Source organism: Peromyscus maniculatus, chromosome 3, assembly GCF_049852395.1.
Source record: "Peromyscus maniculatus bairdii isolate BWxNUB_F1_BW_parent chromosome 3, HU_Pman_BW_mat_3.1, whole genome shotgun sequence".
Taxonomy (NCBI): Eukaryota; Metazoa; Chordata; class Mammalia; order Rodentia; family Cricetidae; genus Peromyscus; species Peromyscus maniculatus.
The window spans coordinates 59,718,465-59,730,606 of record NC_134854.1 but is presented as its reverse complement, the minus strand read 5'-3'; the positions used below and the strand labels follow the sequence as shown (position 1 = coordinate 59,730,606).

The following is a 12,142-nucleotide window of genomic DNA, read 5'->3' as shown; positions in this document are numbered from 1 at the left end:
GTTGTTAGTATCACTGGGGTCTCCTGAACGCTTGATCTTCATCTCTTCAGTATTTCGGGCACTTTTTTCTCTCTCAACTTGGACAATTCATGGTTTCTGTTTTTGGCTGTCGTACTGTTTCCATCTGTTTATCATGTCTATTTCTCAACATTCATGTCGATTTGGTGCTAAGGTCTTACACCAATGCTTGCTTACTTTCTTACATTCATGGTTTTATTTAGCGATTCACCTGTTGCACTGCATCCCTCGTTCCTTTTCTGCATCTTAGGGTGACATCTGTGTTGGTTCTTACTCATCTGAATGGTTTTAGTAATCTTCAGATGTGCTGGCTATGGTGGGTGTCGCCTGCCTTTAATCTTGGCACCCAAGAGGCAGAGAACAAAACAAAACAAACTAGTCTGGATAGAGCAGGTTTCTCCTGGCTAATTTTAAGGTGCTTTTTAAGACTCAGAGGCTAGAGTTATTGTCCTGAGTAGCAAGTTTCCTTACTCTTCTTCCCTTGGAATTCTGTTTATTCTCAGCAGTGCTCAATAATGCAAAAGCTACATTCTCTTCCCATATGACCACCACTCTGCTTCTTAAAACATGGCTTCTTCCCAGAAGTCCCTCTCATTTGCCTTCATGCTTTTGTTTTTCCCGTATTCTCTGTGCTGTTTACTTTTCTTTTCATTATCCTTTTCCAACTCATTCTCCAAGACTAGTTCTTTCCAGATAGCTTCTTTTATTCTTTACTTGGTATTCTCTCCTTCTCCTAACTCTTATTTGATTGAATGCTATATTTCTCATTTGGTGCACAAAAAAGATTAATAGTGTTCTACCAAATATAGTTCCAAACACTACATCATCATCACCATTGTCGATATTATTGCTGCCACCGCCGCTGCTGCCGCCACCACCACAACGTGTGTTTGGAGTTTTACAATGGACCTTGTATTTTTAAGTTCCTTCATATGAACTCTGTAATTGTCATACCTGCTTTCTGATGTATGTGTGGTATTATCATTGTCTCTATTAAATGAGGAGAATGATTAATTTGCTATGACTGCATAACTAGTCAGTGACAGAGCCAATATTTGGGTGTCCATAGTCTGGTACCAGTATCAATACTTTTAATAAGCTATGCTTTACTGCTGTAAAGTTTTACTAGTTCAGGGTTCTAGTTAGCTTTCTGTAAGCTAGCTACTTTATGTATTTCTGTTACTAAAATATAACCTAAAGTAGGGAATTATTTATTTTGACTCTCAGTTTCAAGACATTTTAGTTTACAGTCCTTGACTGTGTGGATTCTGGGCCTGTAGTGATGTAGAATATCATGGTAGTGGAAACATGTGGTAGAAGCTACTTACCTCATGGCTTGACAGGAAGGAGAGAGTGGAATGGACTAGGTATAACTTTCAGAGGGACATTTCTAGTGGTCTCCTTCCTCTGCCTGTGCTTTACTTCCTACAGTTTCTATATCCTCTGCTGTCTTCGGGTTTTAACTGCTGTGATAAAACACCACGACCAGAAGCAGTTTGGGCAGTATGTTAGTCTGGGTTCCCTAGAGGAACAGACTGTATAGAATGAATCTCTCTCTCTCTCTCTCTCTCTCTCTCTCTCTCTCTCTCTCTCTATATATATATATATATATATATATATATATATATATATATATATAGATGGGGGGGAGATTTATTGGCATGGTTTTCAGGCTGTGGTTTAGCTAATCCAGTAATGGCTGCCTATGAACAGAAGTTCCAAGAATCCAGTAGTAGTTTAGTACACAACCTGGATGTCTCAGCTGGTCTTTAGTATATAACGAAATATATCTATTCAGTATATACAAAGAAGTTGGCTCTAATGCCAGTGAAGGGCGGACTTGTTAGCAAGAGTGAGAGCAAGCAGGAAAAGAGAGAGACATTTCCTTCTTCCATGTCCTTTGTATAGGCTGCCTGCTGAAGGTGTGGTTCAGGTTAAAGTAGATCTTCACACCAAAAAAGATCTGGATTAAAGGTTTATCTTCACCTGAAAGACCCAGATTAGAAGTAAGTCTTCCCACTTCAAATTATTTAATTAAGGAAAAAAAAATCCCTTACAAGTGTGCCTAGTCATTTGGGTTTCAGTTAATTCTGTATGTAGTTGAGTTGACAGTCAAGAATAGCCATCACAGGGAGGAAAGGGTTTATTTCACCCTACACTTCCAGGTAACAGTCCATCATCAGAGGAAATCTGGGCAGGGACTCAAAGCAGGAGTCTGGAGGCAGGAGTTGAAGCAGAAGGACATAGAGGAATGCTATTTACTGGCTTACTTATTCATGGCTTGCTCAGCCTGTTTTCTAAATTATGGCACCCAGGACCACCAATCCAGGGGTGGCACCACCTACAATGGACTGGAGCCTCCCCCATCAGTCATTAGTTAAGAAAATGCACTACATACTTGACTACAGGCCAACCTTAGGGAGGCATTTTTTCAGTTGAGAGTCCCTCTTCCCAAATGACTCTTGTTTCATGTTGACATAAAACTAGCTAGCACATTCCTTAATAGTGCCACCAAACTGCCAAAATGAATAATTTTGTAAAATGTTTTTGAATGAGCCAAAAGGACTGTATGCTTTATAAGCTAGATACTTGAGTATTTCTTTGAATGTAATCTGTTTGGATGAGGAACCAAATTTGAGAATAGGTAGTATTGGTATAATGATGTTCTAGGGTTTGTTTTGATCATTGGTGATGTTTAAACATTTTTCTTTTAATAAAAAAACTTCCTGAGTCTCATTTTTAACTATGTATTTTTAAAGCATTTCTGCTGTTGAAAAAAAATACTGTGTGCCCAGTGAAGACTTTATTAAGTGTGTTTATTTAATATAGTCATAGTCACAGAACAAAGGAAATGTGTTGAAGCTGAGGACATAAGTTAAATAGTTTGAAAATTATTAGCAACTTATTATTAGTGTGCTTTTTTTCTGAGTGATATTTTAATTTCTTTAAGATATTCTGCTTTTGTTGGACTTCTGGTTTCCTGTTTCAGGTTTTTGTCAGAAATAGACTTACTGAAACATTAGTAACTGTTTGACTTCCTCCTAAAACTGATGTGATTTTTTTAAAATAAGCATCTTTAAATTCCTCACTGAAATTTTTTCTCCAGTCTGGAGAGGTGGGTCAGCTGGCAAGTGCTTGCCCACTGTGCTCAAGCCCTGGGCTTTATCCCAGCACTCCACAGACTGAGGAAGGCACACGTAATATCATAGTCCTTCGCAGGGTCATACTCAGCTAAATAGTGAGTTTGGGACCAGACAGGGACACATGACATCCAGTCCAAGAGGGGAAGGACGAAAGGAGGAGAGGGGGACAGGGAAAGAAATACATGCTAATTTAAAAAAAACTACAGAAAATGGGAAAAGACATGGTGGTACACAGTTTTAATCTCAGCACCCAGGAGGCAGAGAGAGGCAGGTTGATCTCTGTCAATTCTAGGCTAGCCTCCTCTAAATAGTGAGTTCTAGGCCAGCCAAGTCTACATAGTGAGATCGTGTCTCAAAGAACAAACAGAAAAGTAAAATTTACTATGTTCCTATTGTTTTTTTTTTTTTTTTGGCATTTTACTTTGTCTTTTTCCACCTTCAGTTTTCTGTATATATTTACGTCATCCTCCCTAGGCTCTCCTGTTAAGTAGAATTAATATTTCAGTGTCAGTTTCCCCCTTCCTCCTTGTTTGCAACCGAACCTTCTTAGTCTTCACCAGTGGGCCCGCCAGGACCACCGGCCCACAAGCCACAAAGGCTCTTGTGTCCCCATGCCCACCCCCTCTCTGTAGGAGCACTGAGATTACAGGTGTGCCTCACCACTCCGGCTTTACATGCATTCTGGTGACTCAAGCTTCAGCCTCATGCTCTAGGGCAAGTACTCTACCCACTGAGCCAGCTCCACAGGCTAACCTAGTGCTGAATGAATCATTTTACATTCTTTTAAGTTTTTAAAGGCGTTTTAGAACTTCTGAGTCTCCCTTTCAGAGACTTATGGGTAATTTGTTGTTGTTGTTTTCTTTTTCTATCATCATTACTACAGTGAACAGGAGCCCAACACTATCTGCAAGGGGAGAAAAAATTCCCAAATCCTATGATATTGGAGGTTTTGGTCAGGAGAGCTGAATAAAGAAAGACTCCAAAATTATGGAATTATGTAATAGACACATTCATTAAATTAAATTGTGCTGCATATACTCTCCTCCTTTCTATAACACCGAAAATGTAAGTGCCGACTGCTAGGTGCGTAAGGACTTGGAGATGAGACAGAATCTTGAACTGTAGCCCAGGAAGTCCTGCAACTTGCTACATAGCCCCAGCTGGCCTCGTTCTTAAGGCTGTCCTCCTGCTTCAGCCTCCAGAGTGCAAGGATTAACTTATAACGACCACATCCAGCTTGGGTGCTGATTTATAAAGGAACTTTCTTTTCCCACTAATTTTATAAGGTTACAAAGGCAAAGAGGAAGAAATTCAATGATTATATAGGGTTGTTTACAACAGCTTCTTGATTAACCCAGAAAAGAAAGAGATTAGGAAGGTTGTTTAGATTCTAAGTATGCAAGTTATAGAAAAGAGACATTTTACAACATTTTGTTTGTTTCCAGTGACAGGAAAATCCTCATTCAGATAGAAATCAGGATCAAAGGACAGAATTCATGAGAGAATGAGCACACTGTCAGGTATCTGTTTGGATACATGTAAAAGAAAACTCGAGCTTGGTAAGGAGAATGTCACTACTACATGACTTCACAAGAAGTTCAGGGCTAAGCTAACTTTCCTGGCTGCTTGACCCAGTCATCTAGTTTCTTTAGCTCTCTTTGCTGTCATTGTTGTAGACTTGACTCTTTCCCTAGCTCTACAAATAGGAGTTAGTAGTTGTACATGTTTTATACTGCATATGTATATGAAAATGTGTCCAGAAGATAAAAGCCTCTTCTTTTCTTGGTTGTATGTCTGTTTAGAAACAATGAAACATTGCTTACAGGTCCTCTAGAAGATTCTTCCATTTTGTTATCTAGAATTTGATTCAATACATCGTTCGTAAACTAGTGACAGACATGGGTGTAGGGTGTGATAATCATTTGGAGTAGAGTAGATGTGTGGAGGAAGTGCAGTCTCATATAATTATAGTAACTAATGTAATAACTCCTCTGGAAGTAGATGAAAAGTTTACTGAGAAGAAAAGCAAAGTGGCCTGGAGTCCCAGCTCCACTACCTGAGATGTGTGTGCGTTTGATCAAGTTCCTTAATTCTCTAAATATGGACTTCCCCATCTTAGAAGAGGAGCTCCAGATCCTCTCAGAGTTGTTTTTAGACTTAAACGAACTAAAACAAAACAGATTTTAACATTTGGCAGCATCAATAAGTACAGTTCTGTTGCTGCTGGCAGTACTTTTATCTGTCACTTTGTACCCAAAGAAAACAGGAATTTGCATTTTAAAGAGTTTTCTCTTTCTCTGAGGTTGTAATATAAAGTGCCTATACCAAAGCTGTTGGTGGTCATGTCCTTATTTAGAGTGTTTTTGTTTTTTTGTAATCTGGTAACAAAATCTATGAACTCTTAAGGGCTCTTCATGGGGAAGACATTGGAATTCAAGAATCTATTGATTATAAGGGATAAAGATTTTAAAGGTAGTAAATAAAATAGAGAATGGTGGTGAGAAATCACCAGAAAGCAACTATTCTTCCCGGCTTCAATTATTCTTTCTTTTCCCATTTGTATTTATATTGATGCCAAAAATGATTTTTAAGGTGTACATGGCCGTGCTTCAGTGAAATAAAACATATTTTCAGATTATTTATTAACTATTTTCTGCTGCTTCTGGTTTCCAGCCTTAAATTGTCATCTTTTTCCTCTCCGAGTTTTCCTTCTTTCGGGGTCTTTGTTGAGGTCACATGTTTCTTTATGAGCTCAGTAGTAACTTTATAGTGACTCATGTAGTCATCATGGGAACCTAAGTTTAGTATGTGCTGCTGCTAATGCAGTGTTTCTGTTGTGTCAACTAATAATTTACTTTGGGGGGCGTTGAGACAGAGTTTCTCAGTGTAGCTTTGGTGCCTGTCCTGGAACTCCCTCTGTAGCCCAGGCTGGCCTCGAACCCACAGAGATCCGCCTGGCTCTGCCTCCCCAGTGCTGGGATTAAAGGCGTGTGCCACCATCTCCTGGCAGTTTACTATTTGTATTTGGGTATCATACTGGGAGGTTGAAGAGCCAGCTGAGATAGAACTCTTCTTTTTTATACTTGCAGATGGCTTGTTCAATCAGTATATCAGTCAGCAGGAGTATAAGCCGAGGTGGAGTCAGATCATTCCTAAGAGCACCAAAGGTGAGTTGCACTGTCTGGCTTGTTCTGTTTCTTCTTTACAGTCTGTTTTCATTAGATGGCCCAAGCATCTTCCTACTCTGTCAATAAAGAGCAGGTATTTGATAGAGAACATAGGTTCCTTATCTAGGTAGCAGAGAGGATTATTATCATAATTTTTTTCCCTGAGGCTAGGGATTGAACTCGGCTTTGTACATGATAGGTAAGCACTCTTACCCGTGAGCTATAGTCCCAGCCCTAGTTTATTGTATTTAGATTATCTTTTAAATTCTTGTTTCATCACTGTGACAAAATGTTGCACAAGGTTGTTTGTTCTTTACACAGAATGCTGTTACAAACTCCTTTCATGGAGGTGTGTAAAATAGTAGGCACGCTGTGGTGCCACCGTATGTGTTCCTGGAAAACCAAGTTCTACAAAATCGCTACTAAACATAGCAGGACCTTTTGAGAATAAGAGGGGCAGGCGATAAACTTTAATAGAATTGCTATGTCAACTGTCATTGACATAGCAATTCTATTAAAACACAGTACAGTTGAAGCTAAAAGGCACTTCATTTGAATCAGAGTGACTTAGTGACCACATCTAATGCTTCCTTCTTGGAGACACAGACCCTAGGGGGCATTTATTTCTAATAGGGACTTGTTTGTTTGTTTTTAAAACTCAAAATCTGATTCAGAATTTAGTCTTCTTCATTAACACATTATTTTTGTATGAGCAGATTTTTTTTGTCACTTTATTGTATGCATTCACTTTTGACAGATAGAAACATTGTTTTACTGCACATGTTTACATTGAAGAAAGATGGCTCTCGAGGTATTCAGTTGGTTTTTGTGGTCTTCATATGTCTTCAAGGCTTTCTCTTCACTTGTGAGAAAGTTTTCATAGCATTACTCATTAATATATGCCAAAAATTCCTCCTGAACTTATATAAGCTCTGTTGTGTGAACATACTCCCACTTTCATAGTTCTGTGTATGGTGACTTATTCAAAGACACACGTATTTGAAAATAGATTAAATACACAAAACACATGGTAGAAATTAATATTTTAGTGTTTTGCTAATTTATTCTTGAAAAAAGCAGTACAGACTGACAGGAGAGAAGAGAAGGGCAAGTCCTCAGTGATGACGGTCATCAGGATCTGATGGGCATCTAGCTGTGAGGAAGGAAAAAGACTTGTCGAGTACAGTGGTTTGGCTCTGTGCCCTGTTTCTGTGTATAATCATGGGCTTCATAATGATGATCCCATGAGCTTTAATTGAGCCGCAACATTCCTATTTAGTGTTAGTACTGAGCCTTTTTCTGTGATTAGCTGTTCTGAAAAATAGAGGCGTTGTAGCTGGCTGAAGTACTTAGTAGTAACATGTTTTGCCATATGGCTAGGTGTGCAATAGGCAGTCCCATGTTGATTTCTGTAAATACACTCTCTGACGTGTACACAAAGACAGACTCGCCTAACAGTGCATTTCTCAAAAAGTATTCCTCATCAGTAAGTTACTCGTGGCTGTATCAAAACTGATATTTCAGTTACTTTATAGTATTCCTGTAAAACTCCTGTGCACAGTTAGATGGTAAGTTTTACATACAAAAATCAGGGAAGTTCATTTGCCAAACTAACTTATTTCTACTAATGGGAGATTTATGATGAAAACCTTAGGCTTCCTGGTTTATATCAAATGTGATATTGGAATCCTGTAATCTTAGGGCTGAGAGCATAACTCAGTGGTTGAATACTTGCTTATCACTTGTGGGGACCTAGGTTTGTTCCTCAGCACACATGCACACACACCATTTTCTAGAATCCTGTAACTTCTTCAGTATTTGAAACAAAGGTATTTCTTCCTTTATTCTTCCTTTCACTTATTTATAATATTTTGAAGGAGTGCATGTGGAGTATTGTTACTATTTTTTATAGACGTACAAGTGAGGTTACTCCTCTAGAATTGTAAGTTTTATTGTATCTTTATAGAAAATACTTTTTCTTCTTCAGGTGATGGAGAAGATAACCGGCCAGGAATGAGAGGGGGCCATCAGATGGTTATTGATGTTCAGACAGGTGAGTCATGCTAGCAGTGTCCCAGCAGAATTCTAGAGCTAAAGTGTACGTGGAGTTCAGCAGTAAATTCAGGCAGTACATGCCAGAATTCATCATTGGCCTACATTTATATTACTTCCTAAGGGAGGACAGCGTTGACTGCATACTATCTGAACATCGACACTGAGAGAGCAGGCTGCTGTACAGCTGACCATCGACACCCTAAGAGACGCGTTCTTCACATAATTCCACTTGATAAAACTTTACTCTGACCATGCCAGGATTTGCTCACGGAGCATTTTACTTTTCTGAGAGTATTTACACCATTTTGTTACTTTGTTGTGCTGACTCAGTACATCAGGAATAAAAATATTTCTTTTGTAGATTCATATTATTTTATAAGTAATTAGAAAAATATGATATACTAAATCTTGACTATTTTCAAAAATTGGTATTAATAAGAATTGAATATTTAACTTGAAACTAAGTGTTAGATATATATTTATAACAACTTTTAGAATTTGAAAATACTATTAGAGTATCTTTGGAAAAGTTTTCTTTCAGGGTATAGGATTTTGTTTTCTAATCTGTTCCCCTTCTCACAAATACTCGCCTGTCCTACATAAGTAGGCTTGAATACGATATAGCCTTTTAGGCATTAGTTTTCCTGTTTCAGAGTAACAAGCATGCCTATGTTTGTTTGTTAAAGGGGCAAATTTATACATAAATTATTTTCTTACTAATAATACACTAAGGGAAATTGTTTAGAAAAACCCCTTTAATTTCCAGCAAAATGCACTTCACCCCAGAGTTTCAGGGTCCTTATTACTATGCTGTCTGTGAGAAAGAGACAGTGCATGATGGAGAAAGAACACATGGGAAAAAAAAGATCATTTAAATAAAGAGAATGTATGGGATTTTAGGAGGAAAACAAAGATTCAAGTGATAGACAAATGTCATGACAGAACTTAGTATGACCAATGTGGCTGAGGTTCAAGTTAGCAGAGGTCCTTCTCTAGAAGCTCAGAAGATAAAGGTATAGACATCTTTCCTGCCATACTGTTTTATGCAATAGCGACAGAATTTCAGCAGGTTCTCTGTGGCCCACGGCCGTATTGCCATTCCTGTTTGTCTAACTGTAGAAATTCTAGTTTTAAGAAGAGTAGTGGGGGGGCTGGAGAGATGGCTCAGAGGTTAAGAGCACTGACTGCTCTTCAAGAGGTCCTGAGTTCAATTCCCAGCACCCACATGGTGGCTCACAACCATCTGTAATGAGATCTGGCACCCTCTCCTGTCTACATAATAAATAAATAAATCTTTAAAAAAAAAAAAGAGTAGTGGGAATGATTGTTACAGTCATGTGATTTTAATCTTGTATGTGTGTATTTTACACACACACGTGCTTGTATGCCCTCATGTTTATGTGTGTGCTCCATGCATATGTTTTTGCATATTTATGCATATGTATGTGGAGACAGAGGTTGACACTGAATGTTGTCAATCTCTCTCCCCAGTGCTGGGATTGCTTCTGCATAGCTGCATCTGGCTGATTTATGTGAGTGTTGGGATCCAACTCAGGTCCTGTGTTTATATGACAAGCACTTTAGCTGCCATCTCTTAGCTCCTGATGTTAATTTCTTTATGATGGCGTCTCTATTTATAACTCCCTACCCCCGTTACTTGGTGAAAATGTAAAATACTGCACTGAATAAGAATGGCGATTTTAGAAGAGATGCCTTCAGTTTTCCCACATCCAGCATGATTTCTGCTCTCAGTTTGTTATGCACATACTTTATTATTTTCAGGCATGATTCTGCTGTTGTTCCTGATTTCTTTAGGGCTTTTTTATGAGGTGTGTTGAATTTTCTCAGATACCTTTTCTGTGTCTGTTATGATCCTGTGATTTTTGTCCCTTGATGTTATTTATATGTTGTATTATATTTATTAATTTGCATATGTTGATACATCCTTATATCCTCGGAATGAAACCAACATGATCATGGTATATAGTCTCTCAATGTAATGTTTGCAAGACTTTTATTAAGGATTCTTATATGTATATTCATCTAGGACATACGTCTCTGTTCTTTTTGTGACGTCTTTATGTTATCAAGATAATACTGGCTTTATAGAGTGAGTTTAGAAACAGTCTTTTTCCCCCCCTGTTTTATGGGATGGTTTGAAGAACATTGCTCTTGGTTCTGTAAATGTCTTGTTAAATTCTACAGTGAAGCTGTCTAGTCCTATGATTATTCCTCTGGTGTGGTCAGAGATGCATGTTCTAAAAGGAGATGGGAGTAAGCTCTCCTTCCTAGCTAGTAGTGTAGTAGTCTCAATGTAGTTTTCCTCTGTTGTTGTAGGGTGTGTGAATGTCCAGAGCAGTTCTTCAGCCTGTTTGGAGTCTGTTCCTCATTGAGGTTTCTCCTAGTCTCAGAGTTTCTATGTGTTTACTGAGGTCTGAGCAGGGCTGGATGGAGTGGAACATGGTGCTGTCTCATAGCTGTACCAGGCATTTTCATCAGCAATAGAGTGTCTACTCAGATACAACAGCTGTCGTGGGCCTTTCCAGTATGGCATAAAAAGGAGAAAACAAAAGAACCACAAAGAGCAGTCAGTTGGCTACAGAAAGAAATGAAAAGCCAAGCACAAGTAGGCATAATGGTGAATTATGGAAAACTAAGTAAATTGTATTTTGGCTTATTTAAAGTATGTCAAACCATTTGTTGATCCCCAGTGTTTCCTATATCTTGTTTTCTTAAACATTAAGGCTAATAGCTCCTAAATTTCATTTCCCTTTTCAGTCAATAGTTGTTTGTTTGCTTAATGCCATTTCCCTGTCAGATCCAAGGATAGAATAACCATAAACATGCACAGTGGCTTAAATTTTACTGTTAAGTTGCCCAAACTTCTCCCGTCATACAGGACTCACACTGGACCATACCTTGGTAGCAGACGAATGTGGTACTTTGGCCTACTGTACTGTATGTTAGTTTTATTGATTGTCATCCCTGAACCTGACACCTCTCCTCTTAATAGACTTTAATTGTGAATTTGGGTTTCAGCTGTGGTTTAGGTAAAACAGTTGTGTGGAGATTTTGTTTCAGTGTGGATTGTCTTGTGTTAAGTTATTCTTCCTATGTAATTATTACTGAATTTTGGGAAGAGACTCATGGAACACATACCCATTATTTGATAGCTGCAGAAGAAGATTTGGGGGATTTGTCTTTCGGAAGCTCTCATCTCTGAGTTTCTGAACCTGTTCACAAAAAATCAAAAATGTGTTTCTGTTTTCCTTGACGTTTTTAATGAAGTGGTTAAAGAGGAATTTGGGTTTTTAATTGCTATCAAACTCTCATGTGGTTATACTTCTGCTTCTTTTTTATTGTGTGTATGATTCCTGTTTGGGCCTGAGTGTCAAGATATGTTTATAGAGGTCCGGGGACAACTTTGTATAGTCAGGTGAACGCAGGTCATCAGGATTTACCTACCCACTGAGCCGCCTCACTGGCTTTTGTCTCCTTCTTGATTGTTGATTTATGTCTGACTTTTTGGCTTTCTCTGTTAGCTCATAATTTGATACAGTCTGTAGTTTCAAAATGACAGACTTGTTTAATTATGAATAGTGTGCCATCTTGTGGAGGTTTATGCAGTTGGCAGTCTGATTTACTCAGAATGGAGTGGTAGAAACTGCAGTTGAGCACTTGAAGTAAAAAAGCCCGTTTTAGTTTACACAATGTGTGCAAATGGTGTAAAAGGTGTGCAAGTGATGTAAAAGGTGTGCA

The 12,142-nt window shown here is 38.5% G+C and overlaps 1 protein-coding gene and 1 non-coding gene across 6 annotated transcripts in view; one reads left to right on the top strand and one right to left on the bottom strand.

The window, feature by feature from the left end:
• Positions 1-12,142, top strand: part of Mkln1 (muskelin 1) — a 141,234-nt gene that overhangs the window by 66,800 nt on the left and 62,292 nt on the right. For all 5 annotated transcript variants that reach the window (XM_006979423.4, XM_042273007.2, XM_076565979.1 and 2 more), the window contains 2 exons: positions 6,251-6,328; positions 8,316-8,381. In XM_006979423.4, coding sequence (XP_006979485.1) covers positions 6,251-6,328; positions 8,316-8,381 — 144 coding nt within the window. The remainder of the gene's footprint in view (positions 1-6,250; positions 6,329-8,315; positions 8,382-12,142) is intronic.
• LOC121828417 (small nucleolar RNA SNORD45) lies at positions 8,397-8,482 on the bottom strand. Its single transcript, XR_006070890.1, has one exon. It is a non-coding gene; the product is annotated as a small nucleolar RNA SNORD45 (small nucleolar RNA).